At 39.1% G+C, this 23814-nt stretch overlaps 2 protein-coding genes across 6 annotated transcripts; both read left to right on the top strand.

Annotated features, from left to right (window-relative positions):
* The first annotated feature begins 325 nt into the window (after positions 1-325).
* On the top strand, positions 326-5060 carry LOC133416183 (hepatic and glial cell adhesion molecule-like). Its single transcript, XM_061702915.1, has 7 exons — positions 326-413; positions 2192-2533; positions 3234-3515; positions 4101-4194; positions 4258-4325; positions 4443-4516; positions 4586-5060. The coding sequence occupies exons 1-7, from the start codon at positions 326-328 to the stop codon at positions 4715-4717; spliced, it is 1080 nt and encodes a 359-aa protein (XP_061558899.1). The 3' UTR covers positions 4718-5060.
* A 1317-nt stretch (positions 5061-6377) lies between these two features.
* Positions 6378-23561, top strand: LOC133416123 (ion channel TACAN-like). Of its 5 annotated transcripts, none has more exons than XR_009770216.1 (12): positions 6378-6533; positions 8074-8192; positions 8302-8433; positions 9351-9410; positions 9492-9587; positions 10218-10307; positions 11804-11869; positions 11965-12026; positions 12113-12205; positions 13271-13335; positions 22146-22329; positions 22902-23561. XR_009770216.1 is itself a non-coding variant. In XM_061702793.1 (12 exons), the coding sequence occupies exons 1-12, from the start codon at positions 6456-6458 to the stop codon at positions 14086-14088; spliced, it is 1044 nt and encodes a 347-aa protein (XP_061558777.1). In that variant the 5' UTR covers positions 6378-6455; the 3' UTR covers positions 14089-15399. The 5 variants fall into 5 exon arrangements, 4 of the variants coding, with proteins under 4 accessions (XP_061558777.1, XP_061558779.1, XP_061558778.1 ...); XM_061702793.1 differs by lacking the exons at positions 22146-22329; positions 22902-23561 and adding exons at positions 13817-13885; positions 13975-15399; XM_061702795.1 differs by lacking the exons at positions 22146-22329; positions 22902-23561 and adding exons at positions 13498-13549; positions 13817-13885.
* Positions 23562-23814: the final 253 nt, after the last annotated feature.

Raw genomic sequence — 23814 nt, 5'->3', positions numbered from 1 at the left:
TTTAATTGTTTAATTGGTTGATGAAAATTTGTTACAAATATTGCAGCAGAGAAAGCTTTCTTTAATTAAAATGTTATTTAAACCACACTGTTTTACAATTATATATACACATTTAAAAAAAAAATAATCTCATTTAGTATCGACCTGGCCCATTTGTCTTAAAAATGTAATTTGGCCCTTGAGCACAAAAGTGTTCGCACCCCTATGCTGTTGTGCAGGCAAGGACTAACAAACGACCGACCTCCGCCTGTGATTACGTCATCTCCTGAACTGGGGGCGTGGTAAACGGAGCCGGAAAGTCACGATGAAGACAATGATGAAGATGATGACGATGACGATGGCAGAGCATGACTCTAAAGTCAAAATAAATCCATGGATTCTATTTTTGTCCTGTCTGGATTTCTTCCATACAGGTTAGTCGCATTTTTGCTGCGCATCTTAACTTGAAACTTGATAAAAATAAATTTAAAAAAGTGTATGCTGCTATTAAGTTTGAGGTTCATTACAATGAAGCAAAAAAAAACCCAAAAAAAACCATCTTATACAGTAAACTGAAAATGTTTGCGAAACCTTGCTATTGGCAATTAATAGAGGACACTTTGAGACTTTTTATAATTGCGATGTTAACATCTTAATCTTAACATTGAACTGAATTTTAATGATCCTGTTTAAATATTAGAAACTGAGATCATTTTAGTGAGAATTAGCTAGACTAAGACATGATGTCAGTTTTTGGCAATACTGTGGATAAGCGTAAATAATTATGATGCGATATTTTATTTGATTATGCATATGTTGAATTTGTCATTATAATGTCTTATTGCAAAATAGTGTGCGATATAGGAAAAAATATGCCACTGAAGTTAAACTGTACCAGAATCAGTGTTATACAGTATAATTTATGATATTCATGTGAATACAGCAAAGTATAATGGAACCATACTGCATAAAGCTGACAAGGTTCATAATAGGATAACAGCAAAAGTAGGTAAATGTTATTTCTATAGCCCTTCTTACAGAGAACTCGGGGTTTTACAGTTAAAATAATCATATGTATTAATTACATTTTCACTGCAAATACAAGGAAAAACACCAACCAATGAAGATTCGTAATAGATAAAAATCCCAACAAATCAAAAACAATGTAGTCTGACTAGAATGCTTGCCTAAACAAATGTGTTTTCAGCGCTGTAGTGTAACGTTATTATAATGTGCATTTGTCTTTATTGTATTTACAGTCATTGTTTGGATGCGCAGGGTCCATATTCAGTGGTCTCAAGTATGACAACTTGTTTGAAAAAGGCGTTGTTCTTGTTTTAGGTCAAACATATCACTGATGTTAAACTTGACCCGAATCAGCATTTAAATACGTTAACTAGCTGTATATGTGTGTGTGTACTCTTGTCTACCCATCTTTGTGTGACATTAGCTTTTCTTGAGAGGACATTTTTTTTGTACCGCATTTGTCCGGCCTTCACCATTGTTGCGAGTTGCACAGTCACTGAGCGGGCGTGTTTCTGCACCGCTAGTTTTGTATTGCCGAGCCTGGCAGCTGTATGGCTCCCAGTGCCTGCCAGTAGGGAAACAATGGGCACTTTTGTCAGCGGATGCTGGCCCGTGCGTCCTACAGACTTTGGCGGACGTTGCCATGGCAATGCGGAGCTGCTGTGCAGAGTCTCCCCTGTGGTGGTGGTGGTGATCAATGGCGGAAGTCTCAAGTAGGCCCCGATTTTCTCAATTCACTTCAACATCGTTGATTGGGCCTGAGATGCCGGATGAGGGTGCCAAAGAGCTACTTTTGTCTCGATGAAGCGCCTCTATTCACTTCAACACTGTACTTGGCACCAAGGAAGCGGTAGAGCACTAATTTTGCCGAAATAAAGCCCCACAATTCAGTTCAACATAGTTCCGCAGAAGTAATACTTTGATTGCTTTGTCGGCGAATAATGGGAAATAGGTTAACAAAATATTCCGGGGGTCACTGTAAATGACGAATTTTCCCGCCATTTAAGTGCCATTAAATACGTTCTCGTGACGCATCTCTGGGACAGTGGTTGGAAATCACTGCTCGAGAAACCCGACTACTATATTTGTATACGGGCAATCAGAAGTTCATTTTCCATAATATGTCCCCTTCAAAAAAAAATGTTTTTTCAATTCAGTGCTGCTCACAGTGCTTGCTTCTCCGCAGGTGTGGTGCTTGCAGTGAACATGACGCTCCCCAGCTCTCTCGTCCGAGGCACGCTTGGAGGCGAGGCCCTCCTCTCCGTTCACTACGTCAGCTTCAGCGCCGACCTACCCGTCATCAAGTGGCAGCTCCGCCGGGAGAAGTCGGTCACCGTGGTGCAGTCCATCGGAACGGACATCGTGGGCACACTGAGGCCCGAGTACAGGGACCGCATCCTGATTTTCCAGAACGGCTCCCTGCTCTTGCACAACCTGCGGCTGTCGGACGAGGGGACGTACGACGTGGAGATCTCCATCACGGATGATACGTTCACTGGCGAGGGCAGCGTCGCGCTCACTGTGGACGGTAGGAGGTCCAACGTAGGGCAGTAGCTATCGAATATTCTTAGAATCGAGTAATCTACCGACCAGTCCATCGATTTATGCAAAAATTATCCATGTGAAACTTTAAGGCTGAGATTTTGCTTCATCTTTTCTTTGTAATTATTCGATTAATCAGCCAAGTATTGCTTTGTCGCCATCTTGTGGCATCTTGGTGTCAAGGAACTATGTTGCAGTGAGTTGAGGAACTTTATTTTGCCAAAGTTGTGCTTTGGCACCATCTTGTGGCATCTTGGTGCCAAGGAACTATGTTGAAGGGAATTGAGGAGCTTCATTTAGATCACAGTGGTTAGTGTTTTGGCACTATCTTGTGGCATCTTGGTGCCAAGGAACTATGTTAAAGTGAGTTGAGGAGCTTCATTTAGACCACAGTAGCCCTTTGGCACCACCTTGCGGCCTCTTGGTGCCAAGGAGCTATGTTGAAGTTAGTTGAGGAGTTTCATTTAGACCGCAGTAGTGCTTTGGCGCCATCTTCTGGCATCTTGGTGCCAAGGAACTATATTGAAGTGAGTTGAGGAGTTCATTTGGACAAAAGTAGTGCAACCATCTTGTGGCATCTACTGTATAGGCAATTTTAAACCTTGTTGGAAGGGCATCAATTACTCAGGGATAGAGTTGCCTGCATATACAGTATAACAAACTGAAAATGTCTCGTTCCTTCCCAGAGCCACTGTCCAGGGCTCACATCCACATGGAGTCGTCGTCCGTGCTGGAGCGCAGCGAAAACGTGGTCCTCAACTGCTCCCACGACGCGGGCACCCGGGCCGCGTACAGGTGGTTGAAAGGCGGCAAAGCGCTGGGCAACGACAGCAGGCTGCAGCTGTCCCGTGACCACCAGCTCCTCACCATCACTCGGGTCACCATGGCGGATGACGACGTGTACAGCTGCGTGGTAGAAAACCCCGTGAGCGCCGTGACAAGCCTGCCCATCAGACTGAGCGTCTACAGTGCGTAAAAACTATTGCATACCGGGCGAAAGTGCTGCCTTCACATATGAGTTTAATTCAATCTGTGACCATGATTGTAATTGTCGACACTTGTATCTCAAATCATCTTTCCTCATTGAAATGAATAGAAATGCCATTAATCCATTCCAGCCTCCCATAAAATACCAACAAAATTTTTTTTTAATGTGTTTTTCATATGAAAAACAGCAGTCTACAGTATTTTACTTTATAAAAACACACACTAATAACTTTGTTTCATAGAATGTACAGGATTAGACAGTTTGTGCATCATGATTTCATGCATTCATTGTGTGCTGCTTCTGGTGTGCGCACCTTGACCACCAGGGGGCAGTATAACAGATGCATACGTGTATACACGAAAAAGACGGTCACAAATGCACAGTAAGATGCAGTACTATTTGTCGTTTTTCGCAGGATAAAGAATATATGACTATGAGTACATTGTCTTCACGCGTGGCTCCACCATTTGTGTTCAAATATCCGTTGCTTAAAGGGTTATAAGTTCCTCTCAAATAGTCAAGTTAATCGATAAAATCAATAAATCCTGTTCTTGTATCCTAATAGAAAGAAGTTCTGTCTATATCATTCTCTCCACTGGTGGCATCTTCCTCCTGATCACCTTGGTAACCGTGTGCGCCTGCTGGACACCATCCAAAAAGTATGTTCATAATAATAATAATAATGCAAATTCTGGAATGCAAACATTTTGTGTTTGTGTTAGGCCAAAGCGACCAACAACAAAGTCTTTCTCCCGGTTTTATAACCGACGCACACCGGCTCGTCACTCAGGTATGAAATTATGAAAATGCACTATAAGCAGTTGTGAATGGAATTGAATATTTGTATTCTCACGTGTTTCAAATGAAATCAAATGTGTTTTTTTTTTTTTTTTTTTTTTTACCACAGCTGATGCTCCTCCAGAGGTGACACAGTGCAATGGAAAGAACACGGTGACGTCCCTTTATATCCTGCAGCAAAAGGTACTGTACGAGAAAGTGTCAAATCTTTGTTCGGTTTCTTCGGAAATCAACCGGTCCCATTTTTTGCAGGATCTTTCCCCGGGCGACTCTTCCATCAACAGCATCGGGTCCGCTTCAGAACCGGAGCACCTGCCCAGCTACACCAACTACATTGATTCTCTAACGCGGGCTACTGCCCACTCCAACCAACTCCAAGTATAGGTGAATGACAAAAGATATTTAAGAAGAAACCCTGCATGGATTGGGGCAAAAAAAGAAAACACTCCTTACTTGAGAAATTTGGTTTGTATCCAAAATTCCCCCCCCAAAAAACAACCCAAAAAAACACAGGAAAACGTTATTATTAGGAAAACAGTTTATTATTTTATAGCTATGTTCGATAAATTTGTTGGGAATACATAACAAGTCTGATCCCAGACAAGCTAAATATTAAAAAAATATTTATTATATAGTAGACCAATGCCTCTTGTTTGGACTATATTGTAAATTTACTTTATCGTGATCGATTTGAATGCAATGTTGCCTCACATTTTTTCTCATTAAAAGAATTATCCTCTATATATATATATATATATATATATATATATATATATATATATATATATATATATATATACACATACGTCTCACATTAAGGTGGAAATGTTATGAAAATAAAGTTGTATTTTTTAAAATGTTTTTAGGAAAAACGTTATGGAAGGTGTATATTTTCAAGATTTTTCCATTTTCGAGGAGTCATACTATTATGAGAGCAAGGATGAATATTTTCTGTAAAAAAAAGTTATATATCTGTGAGATTAAAGTCGAAATAAATACAAAGTCTTATATTTTGTTGTATATTTTGAAGAGCAAAGTCGAAATATTAAAAAAATAACATCAGAGAAAATTTGCAATAAAAAGTTTAATATTTTGGAGATTATAGTTGCAATCCATGAAAAACATATTTTCATATTACGACTGATCTAGGAAATATACAACTTTATTTTCATAGAGTATTTTTTTTCTTTTACACATTTGTAGATATTAATCTGATGTTAATGTACGAAAATGCTATGTATTTAATTTCCTTCTTGTCATATTCTGACTTTAATCTAGAAAATATAGGACATTTTATCTTGAAGATACTTTATTTTCAAAATGTTATGACATGTTTGTTTTCCTTTTCTTTTCAAGGTAGCCAAATACTCCCCTTTCGAGAAATTGATGTTGATGTGCCAAAAATGTGTTAAAAATGTTTATCTGAAATATAAAATTTTATCCTCGTAACATGGCTTTAATCTTTAATCACGAAAGGGTTATTTTCTCAAATTACTTTTAATCTTGAAATATAAGACTTGCTTCTTGTAATATACGACTTAATTCGATAAAGATTACGACTAATGTGTATTTTTTTCACCGGAGTGTTGGTTGACGAGATAAAAAAAAATAATAACGAGATAAAAAAACCTATTATTATACAAGGCAATACGTCCTGTTTTGAGCCCAGCACTTTAAAACACTGGAGCTGATTGGCTAACCTCCTTTCGCATCCTCAACTGGGCTTCTGATTGGTCCGTTTGCGTTGTATATTAGCATAATTAAACCTTGACGTCACTTCACGAGGCGAATTTGACAGCTCTGTAAAGTTATCTTTATCAGGTATAGTAGACAGAATTTATTCCGTTTATTTTGTAGACTTGTGTTCAACTACATTGTAGACAACGGAACAGAACGCTACTTCTTACAGGCGTTACCAATTATGCTACTACTAAGTAGTTTCTAAGATTTTTTTCGCTTCGAAAACCGTAGAAAAACAGATTTACAACTTTACTTTTTATTGTGAAAGCTATAACCGGAAACCAATTGTTGTTGGCATGAGCTGCTTGACACCGAGGAGTAACTGTTGCCCACTTTTAACAACTCCTGGACGTTTTCACCACTATACACCACAACAGCCGAAATGTTGTTCAGTCCGACGGGCGTGTCGGAGTGTTTTCGCGAGTGGGGAGATTTAGAGAAGGACTACCAACAAATTCAGGTAAGTTCTTTTCACCATTTGTTACTTGTACGCTTTGTACGGTAGTCAGACTTTAAGTTAAGAGGACGGAGCCCGGAGGCGTCGCCGTGAACCTCCCATTTGACGTTTTTCTTGTTTTCTTTTCTCCATTAGCCACTTGTATTCATACATTTATGCTGCTCTTAATGTAGTAATACATGCTAGTAATAGTAATACATGCTCTTAATGTAGTAATACAACGTAGTAATACAACGTACAAGAGCGCCAAGGAGGGTAAGAGTGTCAAAATCGCAGGTGTCACGTGTTTTGCTAGCTCCACGCCACATTTTACACGGGTCCTCGGTTTACGACGGTAAACCGTTCTTACGACGGCGACTTAACACGAATGACTACCTAAGTCGGAGTCATAAGTAATAACAACAGTATAGATTTGTAGGAAAAACTCATATAGGCCGTATATATATATATATATATATATATATATATATATATATATATATATATATATATATATATATATAAGACGTCAAATGGAAAAGTTATTTAGAAATGCCGTATGTCGGGATCGTTATAAACCCTCCTGTACAGTAATTTGGAATAATAGTAGAGTAGTAGTTTAGTCATTTTTAAACAGGTAAACCTCAAACATGAACCTAAGGAATTCGCCATGTAAAAAATAACGAAGGGAATTTTAACTCAGAACTGGTTCAAGTATGGTTATAATCAGTCCCCTTAATGATTTTTATTTGTTTTTATTTTTATGAGAAAAATTATTTTCTTGCACTTTGCAATTTGAGTAAATATTTGTCATTTCATTCCGAAAAAAATGATACTGACGTTGACAGTCCTCCATATTGTGATAATATCGTGCAATATCGTCAAATATCAAGAATATTGATATGAAGAATATGTTAAAAAAAAAATTCTTTAGTTAAAAAAAGACATTCATTGGATTAAATGACTTTGCTGTATTTTTTATGGTACGATGTACTCTGGGAGTCTGACCTGTTTGTGGTTAGCTATTGACAAATTCAACTATTAGAATCAGAATCAGAATCATCTTTATTTGCCAAGTATGTCCAAAACACACAAGGAATTTGTCTCCGGTAGTTGGAGCCGCTCTAGTACAACAGACAGTCAATTTACAGAACACTTTGGAGACATAAAGACATTGACAAAAAACAATTTCTTTTTTTTTTTTGGTGCCCTTAGATAGCGCCAAAATCCTGGCGAAGAGCAAAGTGGTACTTGTTGTCAAGGAAGTATTGTTGTAGTGATACAGCTCAACCCAAAAGCCTATGTTGTGTTGTAAAGGTATCGTTGTAAGTTGAGTTTGAAATAAAAGTGTTTTGTGATCATAGTTTGTGGTATATTTATAGTTACAACTATGAATGTAAGTAATAAATAAACACACTTGATGTATCACTATCATCTGAGGTATAATCTGCAAATATCGTAACCTTTAACTCAATTGCGATTTCCCACTGGACAAGCTCTACAGAAAATGGATGGATGAAATTCCGCCTTTTACAAAGGTAATAATGCTGAGTTTGCTCATCAGGACACACATCGTATGTACAGAGTGAAGCTTGAGGAAGTCACCAAGTTGCAAAACAGCTGCACTTCCGCCATCTCGCGTCACCGAAAGAAGCTGAAAGAGCTCTGGGCATCACTGCAACAGTAAGCTTGTCTCCCTTGTTTATCATCAACTCTTACACAAACATGTCAAGACGCAATGGAACAAAGTCAGACACGACGTGTGGGGTCTCACGCGCTTTCCTATTTTTAGATGCAAAGCCAAGCACCCGGAGCAAAAGCTAAGTCCAGAGGAAGCGGACTCCATCGCCGACATCGAGGTGGCAATCGCTGAGCGAGCGGTTGCTTTTTCCGAGATGGAAGCCTTTCTACCAAAGAAGAACGGGTTTGATTCCCTTCATTATGTGTTTTGGGCATCTATTAATATCATTTCATATGTATAGGGTAGTATCTTGATTTACAAGTTTAATTCATTCCATGACCAAGCTGACAACTCAGTGTATTTTCCCCATTGAAATGAATTGAAATGTCATTAATCCATTCCAGCCCCCCTCCAAAAAAATAAAACATTTTGTTATGAGCTTTTAATAAAGAAAAATAGCACTCAACAGTACTGTCATTCAAAAAAAAACAACAACACAGTAATAACGTACATAAATGTAAAGAATTAAAGTTTCTGCATCATGATTTCATGGATTCATTGTGTGTATGCCTTGGCCACCAGAGGGCAGCATATCACAAATGCACATGTATTTACATAAAGACAACGGTCACAACTGCTCAGTAAGCTGCAGTAATGTTTTTTTACAGAGGCTAAAGAATAAATGCCTGTGAGGATTGTATAAAAACATAAAAGCGCATAAATAAATACACTGATTTTATAATGTGCAATTACTGTATGTACATTAGTATTTGTGTGTTGGATGTGTGTCTCTAAGGGGCGAGGCCTAGTGACTGACACCATTAGCTCGAGTCAGAGTTACTCGTTGTGAGTGTTTTCATTTTGTATTTGTACATTTGCCTCTTTAATCCTGTTCAATAAACTGCTGACAAGAGTGTAGGTGACTGGTGCTCTCCTTGCCCACATGCAAGGGCATTACAACATTTTGGTTGCTGCATTTGTTTCATTTTTTATTTTAATTTTTTTTTTTGTGCAAAATTTGGCTCTCAACACACAGAAAAAAAAACTGGAAAAACTTGTAAGTCAGGGCACTCTTAAGTCAAGGTACCACTGTATTTTGTATTTTAACTTAAAAGGGGATCTATCATGTCACTGTTGAATGACCGCTTTCTCCGTTACAGGTTATACCTCACTCTTGTTTTAGGGAACGTCAACGTCACGCTCCTCAATAAGCAGTCAAAGTAAGTCTCGCTCGCCTGTCGTCACGGCAACGGTTTTCCAGCGCACACGCTAACGTCTTTAACGTCTTCCCCACTACACAGATTCGCTTACAAGGACGAATACGAGAAATTTAAGCTGGTCCTCACTGTCATCCTCTTCCTCTTCTCCTTCACTTGTCGCTTTTTATTCAGCTACAGGTAAGTCTTACAGTTATCTAAAATCATCTTTCCCCATTGATATGAATACAAATGCCGTTATTCTGTTCCGGCGCCTGGAAAACCATCAACAAAACATTTGGTAATTTGTTTTTTAATACGAAAAATAGCACGCTACAGTTTTCTACTTATATAATTATTAATTCTTTATTATACAGTTTATGCATCATGATAATTCAGTGGGGTTCATGCTGCTCATTCTCTTATGCGCACCTTGGCCACCAAGGGGCAGTATGGCACATAATACAGACACGCCTCATGTAGATTTGATGATCAAACACAGAAAATGACGGCCACTAATCTGCAATTGCATTATTTATTTTTTTGCAGAGGAAAAAGAATATATGCCTGTGAGTGTTGGTATAGTCTGTCTGGATGCTTTGCTTTTTAAATGTAATTTGTTTGTAATTTGTGCGGTTTAGGTCAGTAAAGAATATCTAATTCTTTGTTTGATGTTTAGTTTTATAGTAAACTTACATTGGGAGTGGAAAAATGTAGTCACTTGTAAATTGAGGTAACACTGTACCGTGAACTGTCCTCTAAGCATAATACCAATTTAACCACTGTTAGCATATCAGCGCCAACTTAATGTTCCATTTTTTTTCCTTCCAGAGCCTTAGACGCCGTTTTCAACTTCCTCCTAGTGTGGTACTACTGCACGCTCACCATCCGTGAGAGCATCCTCATCAACAACGGCTCAAGGTGCACCCTTCGAGAAACTGCTTGCGTTCTTTGCCGTCCTGGACTGCTTGCAGTCAATTGCTCGGCACGTATAGAGACGGACAAAAATTTGCATTCGCGATGTCACTGAGGGGAAATTCAAAGTCCGGCGAGTGAACCGCTACACCATCAGTGACTAATACATGAATCCTAATGGCAAAATTCAGACACAGTGGAGTCCCAGCACATTGAGAGCACCCAAATTAGGATTATTAGGCCTTGACGGAGCTCATACTAGACAGTTATAATGGTGTTAATTTGAATCTTGTGTTTTAGCTGTGAACAATTTGATCAACATTGCTTCAAGGTTGGGCTGATGATGGACACGTAATAAATATGAACCATGGGTTTGAACATTGAGAATACCCTCACAGTCAAGAGAGCCGAGTTGGAATTTGTTAATCTTGCCAGGGTTTCCTTCGCATATTCCGCCTTTCTCCCACATTCCAAAATCCTGCACTCCAGGTTTATTGAAAACTCTACATGACCCATTGTTGTGAATGTGAGTGTGAATGCTTTTTTTTGTCTACGGAGTAGATATAAAATGTCTACCCCCCCATGTTCAAATACCAGGTTTTTGTGATCAAACTGAAAAAAGATAAAAGCCTATCCAACCATCCATCCATTTTCTGAACCGCTTCTCCTCACTCGGGTCGCGGGCGTGCTGGAGCCTATCCCAGCGATCATCAGGCAGGAGGCGGGGTACGCCCTGAACTGGTTGCCAGCCAATCGCAGGGCACATACAAACAAACAACCATTCGCACTCACATTCACGCACCTACGGGCAATTTAGAGTCTCCAATTCATGCATGTTTTTGGGATGTGGGAGGAAACCGGAGTGCCCGGAGAAAACCCACGCAGGCACGGGGAGAACATGCAAACTCCACACAGGCGGGGCCAGGGATTGAACCCGGGTCCTCAGAACTGTGAGGCTGACGCTCTAACCAGTCGTCCACCGTGCCGCCCGATAAAAGCCTACTAGAACTAAAATTCTTACTGATTCTCATTTAACATGAGCTTGAATGTGACTTGTGAATTCTGAACACTGCCACACCCCCAGTTATAAGAGGGTGTGCACACTTGTGCAACCTCACTATTGCAGTTTTTTATTTTTATATTTAAAAAAAAAAAAAATCTATTGAGTTTTACAGGTTATAGGTCACATTACTTGGAAGGGCGGGTGAAATTATTTAATGGTCAAATGTTCAAGTAGGCATTTATCTTTACTTATTTTGATCAAATTTTTTTATATCACAAAAATGTCGCATTTGAACACAGGTGTATAGACTTCCACTGTACGTGCCGACCCCTTCTTTTTACTCTTCTGCGACAATCATGGATGATGACTGTAGAAAACGGATGGTCGGGTGGACTCTTTGTGTCTTAAACAGCGAACATATCGGCTCAATAACTCACACTTTGCGTGTTTACACAATATTATTTGAAACTGTTGCGTCCTCAGTGTCATCTGCTTTCAGGATCCGAGGATGGTGGGTGTTCCATCATTACGTATCAACCTTCCTGTCTGGAGTCATGCTCACGTGGTAAGTCCATGCTAACTTCACCTCTCACAAGTCATGTCTTTTTTTTTTTTTTTTTTTTTTTCCCTCCCTAACATTTTTGTCATCTCTGCTCGCAGGCCTGAGGGAACTCTGTATCAAATGTTTAGAAACCAGTTCCTCTCATACTGCTTGTACCAAAGTAAACCAGCCCACACCATTAGTAACTACATGACAGGGACGTTCAAACTGCATTACTGTGTGATTGGGCTTCTCTCTCCTGTGCAGGTTTTGTCCAGTTTTTGCAGTATTACTACCAGAGCGGCTGCTTGTACAGACTGCGAGCCCTCGGAGAAGGACACAACATGGACCTCACTGTTGGTCAGTTACACATATGCGCGCTCAATTCCGAGTCAGAATCACTTGACTTTGAGTAGCCGCTGATACTGAGTCCCGATCCGATACTTTGGCACGTGCATTAAGAAGAAGAAGAGAAAAAAAAAAAGCGTGCACGTTCAGTTTGTCTCGATCGTCGTATTTTTGAATTTGAATAAAAGTATCCCAGCATACCTTTTCATATGATTGTAAATCTAGTGCAGTAGTGAGTCAAACCAAGTCAACACATTTTTTTAATAGCGTATCAGTGGTGAAGCACAAAATAATGATGCAAACAAATGACATATCTATTCTGATATTTTTCAACTGATACAGATCAGCTAAAAATTACGTGTTCGGCCCCGATTTCCGACCACGTCAGAATCAGAATCATCTTTATTTGCCAAGTATGTCCAAAACACACAAGGAATTTGTCTCCGGTAGTTGGAGCCGCTCTAGTACAACAGACAGTCAATTTACAGAACACTTTGGGGACATCAAGACATTGACAAAAAACAATTGTGCAAAAAGATGCAGAGTCCTCTAGCACTTAGAGCAGTTCGAACGACTAATATTGCAATAGTCCAGTGCAATGACCATTGTGCAAAGGGCGGTGAGACTTCAAGGAGTGTATGCGGTTTAAAGTGACGAGTAGTGCGATCATCTGTGTGCGATCATCTGGGACAATGTTGGTTGTGCAAATAGGTTCAGATCTAGATTCAGAAATGGTTTCGTTTTTTTTTACTGATCCGTAGAATGTTTTCTTGCATGCCTATGTAAACACCAAGAGTAAAAGATGACTCTTTCTTTCTTCTTTCTTTTTCATAATTCTTTTTACTGCATTGCCGATGTATCAGATCGGGACTCAGTATTGTCAGGTACTCAAAATCAAGTGACTGTTAAAAAAATGTGATTGCGACATCCCTCCCTGGAACGTATCCCCCCTCAACAAACGGGTCCACTGATTTAATTTTGATACATTTATCTATCGTCCATCCATCTGGCCCCATCATTTATTTTATTAATTTTTTTATTCCTCGGGTCATGTTTCTTCTTTTTGTGTTGTTAAAGAGGGTTTCCAGTCGTGGATGTGGAGGGGGCTTACTTTCCTGCTGCCGTTCTTGTTCTTTGGTCATGTGAGTTAAATTAAATTAAAAATATTTGTTATGTGTTTATAAAAAGACAAATAGCATCTAATATATTGTACTTGATTAAAAAAAAAAGCACAGTAATGACATAGTTAAATAGAATTAAAAGAAAGTAAACATCATTTGCTGCATGTTTTTTTTTTTACTCAGTAAGTCGGAGTAATATCAGTCATTCTTCACAGAAGATAAAGAATATATGCCTGTGAGTGTTGCTATATTATCTGTGTACTTGTGTTGCCCCACTGTTTGTGTTTAAATATCCGTTATTAGAAGGGTTCTAACGCCGCAATGTCAATGCTATTCATTAGCCCACCTCTTGGATTTCCCATTATGTGTTAGCATGAAGCTAACAGACTTTAAGGCAGTGTGGTTGGTTTATATACACAATGTGTAATTCTCTAGCTTCATTTTTCACATGACCCTTTAAATGAAACGAAAAATGAAAGATGTTGTTCCTCGTCCTCACAAGTTCTGGCAGCTGTACAACAGCGTCACACTTTTCAAGATGTTTCAGCTTCCAGAGTGCAAAGAGTGGCAGGTGTGTAGCCTTATTTGCATCCACTTGCATGCCAAAATGTGTTGAAACGCATAAAAAAAAATTAATAAAAAAATGTGTTTTTGTTCGAGGTGGCAATGTGCGGCTGCTCCTACATAACTCTCTTCCTGGGCAACTTCTTCACCACGTTGGGGGTGGTGTACCACAAGTACATGATGAACCAAGACAAGCCCAAGTCCTTGTAGGACTTCAATGTTTGTACCCCTTTTCCCGACCTCCATTTGATCATTTCCCTTATCCGCTCCCCTTGTGTTGTCACTCGAGTGACACTCATTGGTAGTGTGCTATTGGAGAATGTTACACAAGTGTACTTACTGTGGATGTGATTTATTTCAGTATGACTCAGGATACGTCACATAGGCATGTGGATCTTTCTATGAGGCAAACGTTGGTCTCATGTATTATTTGCCTTCAAAACGTGCTGAATAATAATAATTAAAAAAAACAGCTTGCTTTATAGTGTTGTGCACTTGAAGAATGAGTTTCCAATAGTGTTTGTGTTTCAGACGTGTGTGAGAAAGTTTCAGTAGTAAGTGAGTGAATAATTTTTCAGTCGTGTGGATGAGATAATCCGGAATTATGTTCCTGATTGCCCCTCCTCATATTGTAAATCTAACACAGCAGTAAAGGCATGATTACTGCAAATATCTATCTGAAAACACCTCTAGACCATAAATATCAAACAATACATTTTAAAACATTAACTAATAAAGTATGTAATTAAGTAGTAATAGGTATTAGGAACCGCTGTAGTTTGTAACAAAATGCAGTGTACGAAAATGTCCAAACTATGGCGACATTGAGACACTGCCTCACTTTTTGGCCTCATTGAAACATAATTCACCCCCCCCCCCCCGAAATTCACCCCAAAACTGAAAAAAAACAAAAACAAACAAACAAAAACTGTTGTTCATTAAACTCGAACTAGTTTGGTATCGAAATGCTCTTTTTAAAGCATGTGCCAAGCGCAAGTGTTATAACAAGTTGTGCACACATTTACATGCATGAAGTCAGAATAGTGATATTCCTGTGTGACTGCACACTACGTCCTCTGCTTTATGATTTAAACATTTTCTCGCCACAAAAGACATGAAAGGAGGGCGAGAAAAGGGAGCACCAGAAAGATCACAGGCAAACCACAGCTGAAAGTTTAAAATGAAAAGCAACTTTACGCCCAATTTGCTGCGGCGAACTTTCTGAAGAAGAGGATGGGGAGGGGGGGGGGGGAAGCGTATGAATGTATGCGTCAGGGCTGGAGGGCGAGGTTGGTGGAGGGGATGCTCTTCTTGTGCCAGTTTGTTCCTTTTTCATGTGTCTCATTAGAAGCTACAAGGAGAACGAGGAGCCCAAGGACAAACTGTATAGGATGGCGTGGAGTGTAAAGCCTAAAGATTGTTCTTTAGTTGATTAAACTATCCAATGTTTAGGTCAGTAAGCTAAGCAATTATTTATTTGATTGAAAATAAACATGAGCCAATACCTCAGCAAATACTGTACTCGACGCGGCTACAGTGGCTTTCATTGATGCAATAATATTCTTATATTGAATAATCACATTTTTGACTTGGGTGGCCAAATGATAAGTGATGGATCAATTTATAGGCGTGGGAAAAATATCGATCTCACAATGTATGATATCGTCTTACGATGTTATTGGTAATGTTGCTGTTTGATTTTGCGCAAACTAACTAAAACTATTGCTTCAAAATAGTTTACGCAGTGTGCATGATTTATGGTGAAATTGTATTTGGAAAGAAATTCAGAACAAAATTGCCTATAGTTCCCACAAAATGGTGGCAAAACATTCCTTTTAAAAATGTTTAACCCAATTAATACCAGCATAGTTCTGTGACACGAACATGTCACCAAGATGCCACAAGACGGCAGCAAAGCACTACATTTGCCTAAATGAAGCACTTCGATTACCTTCATCATTTTCCCTTGTCAACAAGGTGCCATACGAGGGTGGCGAAGCACTACATTTGTGTAAATGAAACTCCTCAACTCACTTCAGTGTATGTCCTTGGAATAAACACGCCACAGGATGGTGGCAAAGCACTACTTTTGTATAAATGAAACGCCTCAGTTAACGTCAACATAGTTTCTTGGCACCAAGATGCCACAAGATGGTGCCAGAGCGCTGCTTTAGTTTCAATTAAGCTCCTGTCAAAATAGTTAACATAGATGCCACAAGGTGCTTTAATATAAATTACACTCCTCAATTAACTTTATCATAGTTCATTGGCACCGAGATGGCACAAGATGGCGGCAAAGCACTACTATAGTATAAATTACGCTCCTCAATTAACTAACAGTTCCTTGGGACCAAGATGCGGCAATATTGTGCCAAAGCACTAATTTTGTCTAAATGAAGGTCCCCAACTTACTTCAACATAGTTCAAGAAATCCACTTACGTACTGTAAAGTAATAACAGTACCTTCATTTTTCAGAACAGCGCGACCCTTACACCTGATTTTATTTCATTTTTTACCGCTGATGCCACAAGGCAATATAAAAAGAGGCGGACCGGACCTTTTTCACACTTCTGCCTTCCAACTAACTCGCCTCCCTGCAGGAGGCAGATAAAGAGCCGCTCCACCGGGGCCTGAGAAGCTCCTGCACCGGGGAGGCTTGTTATCTGAAGCGGGTCAGACACGCACTCACTTCCTCTGGGAGACGATAAGCTTCTATCACAGGGATGATTAAAGGAGAAGCAGGAAGAAGTGAAGCCCCGAAGGGCACCGAAAGGAGTCTTTGATTAAGCATAGGATCATAAGCCAAATGAGCAAAAGTCTGCGGACACGCCTCTTCAATCATTCTAAACAAATCAAAGACATTTTGCACAATTGTATGCTTCCGAACCTTGTGGCAACATCGCGCTTGGATGACTTTGGTGTGGAAGAACACAATTCAGATAACCTATAACGAGTGAATTACATTTTTTCTTTTTCCATTTTTACTTCATGTGATTTTGAATTTGGTATATATATATATCCATCCATCCATTTTCAACACCGCTTATCCTGGTTAGGGTCACGGGGCGCTGGAGCCTATCCCGGCTGACTTCGTGCGAAAGGCGGACTACACCCTGAACTGGTCGCCAGTCAGTCGCAGGGCACATATAGACAACCATTCGCACCGTCACTGAGTGGGAACTGACCCCACGCTGCCCGCACCAAAGTCAGGCGAGTGTACCACTACACCATCAGTGACATGAATTTGGTATATATTTTTTTCATAATATCAAATACAGTAAACAATTATTAATTTTTAAAATTTATTTATTCATTTTTCATTCCTCCAAGGACCAAACTCAATTTATGGACAAATGTAATGTTACTGTATTATTTATGGGGCAAGCCAAAAGTTGCAACAATCATTTTTTCCAGTCCACCAAGGGCAGCACTGAATATATGGTAAAAATATGATGCGTTTTTTATTTTTTGATTTTATTTTGTCCTAAAAAATATATTTTTTATTTTTTTTATGAACTCCCCCGAGGGTCAATCTACATTAATGTGTTTGTTTTGGGGGGTTGGAACAGTTTAAATGCATATTCATTCATCTCAATGAATCAAGATAGTTTGAGATACAAATGTTTTGAGTAACAGGCGTGGTCTCGTAATGAATTCAACTTGTAAGTCAAGGGCATCTGAATGATTTGCATTTGTTTTGAGTGTTGCATCACATTTCCCCCCTAAATTTAGCAGGGTCCTCTGAGGACTCCATTCAAGTTACAGGCTTCTAATGCTGCCAATCAGAGGGGATGGCTGTCATAATTCATTCCACCATTTTAGCTAAATGCTTGAGTCAAACGAGCCCCTCTCGAAAACAAGTGTTAATGCTCTTCCAGCATCTACGAACGTCCCCTTGCTTCCCTTCCGTCATTAGCAAATGAAGTCCCACAGCAGCATGCCTTACTTGCAATAATTTGAACTGTGAGCAGCTCACAATGAAATATGCATAATTTAATAAGTGTGTGTGGGTTTGCACATGATGGCATCCACTTGTCTAATGAGAGTGAAACATTAAAGGCCCCTGCCGAGTGCAGGGAAAAAGAGAATTCATCTTTATTTTAAGGCAGTAGGCCCTAGCAGGACACCCCACCTAAGTGAGCACCGAGCGACCCCCCGCCCCCTCCCCAACATTCAGCGAGTGGATTGCGCACCGCTGGTTGCTATAGCAACCACAAAATTCAGTGAGGAAGGATTTAATTTTTTTTACCTCTTGTTGAACCTTCAAACTGCATGTGCCACAGAGTTCTTTTATTTTTTATTTTTTAGATCATAGTATTAAAATATAGACCGCTCATGGAAATTATGAAATTATTGCAAAATAAATCACCTTCTGCATTTAGTGATGCACAACAAGTACTTTGTACTACGATCTAAACAGATAAAAATGCATTTTTAAAAATATATAATCACATAACATATCTGAACTACAATAAAATACAGTCAGTCCAATGTGTAAAAATAATAATAAAAAACTGTTTATTGCAACACCCAGGTCAGGTTTTACTGCCAAATGTAACAAGACAAAGAGAATTACACCTTGTCTTTAAAACAACTACATAGCTTAGCCTTTCAGTCCGGTACCTTAATGCTAATGCTAAATAGTTGCAGTGCCATAACTCCTTACGCAATGTCCTGAACACAAACAGTGCAGCAACATATGTAGACAGGACATATAAGAATATTCACATCCATATATTCTTTATCCTCTGCGAAGAACGGATGATATTATTGCCGTACTGATGAGCTGAGAGCAGTGGAGACGTCTCAACGGAGAGTACATCCGTATGTCGGTATTATACTGCCCCCGGGTGGCTTTTGTTTTTCTTATTAAAAAATATTTACGGGTATTTTATATAAAATATTTATTAATAAAAAACATATTTTAAAAAACTATGACCATCTAGTGAAGCCAAATAAGTTTCCACGAATATTAAATATTAAAATATGTTGCAGTGGCAAAATTAAAACCACAAAATTATGTCAGTGACAATCAAAACTGAGCATTAATATCTCCGTAAAGGCATATTTTTTTTTAAACATCTGGCTGTATTGTGTATGTATACTGAATAAAATGGGTTCATTAAGTTATACAGGATAAATATATAAATGTACATAATCATATATCATCCCACGCAGTCCTTGACCTACATATCAGGTATGTTTGGCCCTGAGGGGTCCCCGGGTGAACAACCAGACAATGAAGTGCTCGATCGGGTCCACTCCCACACGCAGCGTGCGACTTCTTGGGGACCAGATGGCCGATTGCTCGGAGCCGCGAGAAAATTAATCACAAAGCATTTTGTCCCACGTCTGCCTGCATACAAAACCGACTTTAAACGTCCCGGAGCCTCCCACCGTGCGCAGCTAGCAGCGTATCAGGTGCACTCAATGGTCGACGTGGACTGGAGATTGAGTTTGTGGCTGGATCACGCCGGGCCCTGCTTGACATCATTCATTCTCCGAAGAATTCAAGCGCACATGACCATCTGCGTTCATACAAGCTTGAAGACCCATTGGTAAAAACATTGTATTGATTCATTACCAGTGAATAAAGTTTTCTTTTATTTCGGTAAAATTCTGCAAAAAGTCTCCAAAACAATACGGAAGCAGAAACACCATGACGCTCATCAGTCATCACGTGATGGTTTGAGTTTTCTACATATAGATTGCACGCATTATAGTCTCTGTAACATGGAAATAAATAAAGCTTCTAAATTTGAAACACCACAGCGAGGATTCTTTTTTATTTGTTATTTTTATTTAATTTTTTTTGTGGGGGGGGAGGAACAACCCCAAAAACGCTTATTGGGATTTTAAAAAAGTAGGTTTTTTTGTCAATGCAATTATAATGGGTGTCAATTATTTGTGACTTTGCGGTATTCGCAGTCCGGCCTCTGTATTCCTTATCCTCTTTGAAAAACAACTAAGATTATTACTGCAATTTATTGAGTTTAGAAGGGAATTGTCTTTTTTGTGTATTTTATAACTACTATACTGCCCCCTGATGGCCAAGGCACACACATTACAGGGAGCAGAATGTCAATGGGCATGGATGCATGAAATCATGATGCACAAACTTTCATTGTTTCCATTCTATTTAATTGTGTTATAACTTTATGTTTTCATAACGTATAATAGTATGTAGAGTGCAATTTATCTTCAAAATTCTCATCAACATTTTTTTTTTTTTTTGTGGGTCTGGAACGGATTAATGGCATTTCCATGCATTTCAATGGGGAAAGATGATTTGCGTTACAAGCGTGGTCACGGAACAAATTAATCTCATAAATCAAGGCACCACTGTACTCAAGTAAAGTACAGCCACCTAAAAAAAAAAATCTACTCAACGTACTTGCGCTTCATTACTTCCCACCTCTGGAGGATGCAGAAAAATTACGGTCAGCAGGTCAGCAGTCAAGTTGTCATGCTGAAACACAAATGTGCTGTGTGACAGCTTTAAATTATCACACCCTTTCCTTTCGATGCACTGTTGGTCTTTTTGCATTTATTTCCAAAGCCTCATTGTTGTTGTCTTCACTGCAGCCATTGTTGCAGAGCACTGGTCTCCCCTGGTTACCACATAACCCTTTTTAATGGCCGTGTTGCCTTGAGACCAAAGGTTCTCAAACTGAGGACCCCAGAGCCATAACTTGGTGGTTTATAACATAATATAAAATACATTTTAAGGTGGTATACTTTTCTAAATGTGCAGTGACTTTGTCTTGTGATGTTGTTCTCATAAGATTATGATTTTTTTTTTTATCCTGAGAAAATATGTCTTTTGTTCTTGAAAAGTTGTGACTTGAATTTCTAACCCCCCAAAAATAAAAGACTCAACAAGTTCACAGTATTGCACTTTATAAAAACATAAAGTAATAAAAATTAAATGGAATGTAAAAGAAAAGAAAGTTTGGGTACCATGATTTCATTGATTGCAAATCATCGTGCGGCTCCTTCTGGTGTGCACGCCTTGGCCACCAGGGGGCAGTATAATAATTCCCAAGAATATACACGAATAAGAGGGTCACAAGGTCTCAGTGAGATGCAATAATACTCAGAGGATGGGTATTTGGGAGTATATTGTTATAATGTCTGTCTACATGTATGAACACAAATGGTGAGGCAACCGTTTGTGTTCAAGTATTCAAGGATTCAAGGAGTTTAATTGTCATACCAACACATATTTACACATGATATGGCACAAAATACAATACATATATTTGTTGCGTAAATGGTTATAACACTGTGACATTCATGCTAGTTTCATTAGCCCATCTATGGCGTTTTGCATTGTGTGGTAGCGTCAAGGTAGTGGACTTCCATCCAAAAAGTTATACGGTGTTTTGTTTAATACAGGAAACGTGAGTCTCTTTATTTTGTGTTTAGTTTCAGTTAACTTCAACTGGGAGTAAGCATTCACAAGCCGCCAAAGTGCAGCTTGTCGGGAAATTCGCTGTCGCCAGCTAAGCGCTCGTAAATTTTTGCTCGCGGGTCAAGACCAAACAAATCAGCCGAGCTCGCATTTTTATTCTTGAAACAGTCCTCCAGTGTTCCTCCGCAACCAAAAAGAAAACATAAAAAGTGATCGTCACCTGTTTCCAAACATCGCACTTGAGCACCGTTAACACCTCTGGGAACTCCACAGCGCTTAATCTGATTGGATGATTGAGTGCTTTAAGAATTATGGCCGTGGTGACCTCACCTGGGGCCGTCACTCAAGTTACGGGGGGCGCCGAGTTCCAAACATGACCTTTGTAGGGTACACTTTCATAGCCAATACAGTTGAGGTACACGACGTCTCCAGCAGAGCTTCAGTGAAAGTTCACAAATGCAGAAACATTTTCAGCAGAGATCAGCAGAATTGTTCTGAGTTGCAATACAACAGTCTGTGAACCTTTTGGAATTGTCGTGGATATAAAAAGTCTACACACCCCTGTTCCAATGCCAGAGTTTTGTGATATAAAAGCGCTGACTCCCGTTTAACATGAGTTTGAATGTGATTTGTTCATTCTGAACTCAACAGCATCCCCATTTATAACAGGGTTTGCACGCTATCCCAGTTGTTTATTTTCACTTCCCCGTTTTACATATTTAAAAAAAATAAAATAACGCAGTGCCTTACATGTGGAAGAGAGTTCTTATGAAAGTAAGCTCATTAAAGTCATGTCTACCTCCTGAATAGTCCATCGAGCATTTAAGGCAATGTTTCTTTTTGTCTGTGCAGGTCTGGATGGAGTTCAGTACAAATGTCCCACTTGGAGGAAGCCCACATACCAAAGTGGAGAAAAATACACAAACGCGGCTGCGACGTCCTGCTAATGTGAACACTCAACAGACTCCGTGATGTCTCGCTAAGTATGGACCACGGGCCAGCATTAATGATTCATTTCTCCGCTTTTTTTCTCAAGGTGAAAATTTACATTGAATTGTCATGGTTTATATTTTAAACCTTGATCTCATGAAATGGTTGCTTGGTTGATTTATTGTCAAGAAATAACAATATTAGTAAAATAAAATGTATACATTTGGATATTTACAGTTACATTGTTTTATTAAATAATTGGTTGATTAATTCATTGTTGACAATCAAATAAAAATGCCCAATTAATGATTATTTATCGTTAAAATAAATGCCAATTTTACATATTTTGCAATTTAACATTTTTATTACATTTATTTATCATTCTGTTAAATAACTGGTTCATTCAGCTGAATTAAACTATTCTGAATAATAGTAAAAAATAGAATATATTTTAGTTTTATGCAGAATATTTTCATGAGTAAAATAAACTTTTTTTTTTCTTTTTTCCGCCCTCATCTACGAATTATCTTGCCCCTCTGTCCATTTAAAAAATCAAGTGTGCCTACTCCTGCTCTAGACGTGTTATTAATGTCATCAAATACAATAAGAATAAATTTTTTGATTGTGTGCATTTAGACCACCTGGGTCTCAAAGCCTCCCCAATTTTTTGTCTTTAAGGTTGAACTAATCACCCCTCCCGCCCCGTGCCCCGCCCACTACCATGCCCTCAACGAGACGCTGATGTGTCGGAGCTGAGGTGTGCCGCCGTGATGCATGACTTCATTAAGGCGTCCCGTGGCCATGGCGACTGTCGTCGGGCGTGGGGGTCAACGCTAACGCGATGCTGGCCTCCAGGCAGACGCTGCCACGAGACTAGAGCCATGACGCCGGGATACGTATACGTCCCCCTACCCCCTTAAATCTGCTCACCGATTTATGCCCTCTAAGCTTGCACAAACACGCACAATACAAGTGATGGACAACTCTGCGGCTAATAATTCTTTATCTGGTTCCAGTCCTGCAGCAAATGGAAGGATAAAGTACATCTGTTTCAACATCAAAACTGCGCTTCAATATTTAAGTAATGACTCAGTTAAAATGCATTGCATGTAAAAGTTAAATACAAGTGGAACCTAAATAAAAGTCTAAAAAGATTAAATTCATATGTACAGCATTGCACTACAAAGTTAAACAACTGAACTGTATTTAGGCAATGATTCTTTTGCGCACTACTAAAGTGAGCCCACATACCACAGTTTGAGAATCACTGTACATTATATATCAAACTGGTCGGCATTGCAAAAGAGAAACTGTTTTCAAAGTCCTTACCTGCATAAATGAAGATTAAATAAATAAATGAAATAAAAACTGATCTATGATCAATTCTTTATGTCCAATACAAAGCCTTGTATAGCCACACATTTTGTGAGTTTTTTGTTTTCAAATGATCCCAAATGAATATCTAATATGATCACTGCCTTCTAAACCACCAAGATACATAATTCCTCATGCTTTTATTGCAACTGTAAAACCTGAAGTCCCTCTCCTGCACAGTGCAAAAACGGTGTTGCCCCACTCTAGTTCTCAGCGG

This window comes from Phycodurus eques, chromosome 17 (genome assembly GCF_024500275.1).
Source record: "Phycodurus eques isolate BA_2022a chromosome 17, UOR_Pequ_1.1, whole genome shotgun sequence".
In the NCBI taxonomy this organism is placed as follows: domain Eukaryota; kingdom Metazoa; phylum Chordata; class Actinopteri; order Syngnathiformes; family Syngnathidae; genus Phycodurus; species Phycodurus eques.
The sequence above is the reverse complement of the archived record's forward strand: the minus strand, read 5'-3'. Positions and strand labels throughout refer to the sequence as shown.

What these genes read in the sequence shown, in the direction of transcription:
- LOC133416183 (XM_061702915.1), top strand. Translation starts at nt 326, where the DNA reads ATGACGATGACGATGGCAGAGCATGACTCTAAAGTCAAAATAAATCCA. An exon ending in CATCAGACTGAGCGTCTACA is followed by an intron (nt 3,516 to 4,100) that starts GTGCGTAAAAAC and finishes GTATCCTAATAG; the next exon opens with AAAGAAGTTCTGTCTATATC. An exon ending in TTTATATCCTGCAGCAAAAG is followed by an intron (nt 4,517 to 4,585) that starts GTACTGTACGAG and finishes CATTTTTTGCAG; the next exon opens with GATCTTTCCCCGGGCGACTC.
- LOC133416123 (XM_061702791.1), top strand. Translation starts at nt 6,456, where the DNA reads ATGTTGTTCAGTCCGACGGGCGTGTCGGAGTGTTTTCGCGAGTGGGGA. An exon ending in AGGACTACCAACAAATTCAG is followed by an intron (nt 6,534 to 8,073) that starts GTAAGTTCTTTT and finishes TTTGCTCATCAG; the next exon opens with GACACACATCGTATGTACAG. An exon ending in TTTCTACCAAAGAAGAACGG is followed by an intron (nt 8,434 to 9,350) that starts GTTTGATTCCCT and finishes TCTCCGTTACAG; the next exon opens with GTTATACCTCACTCTTGTTT.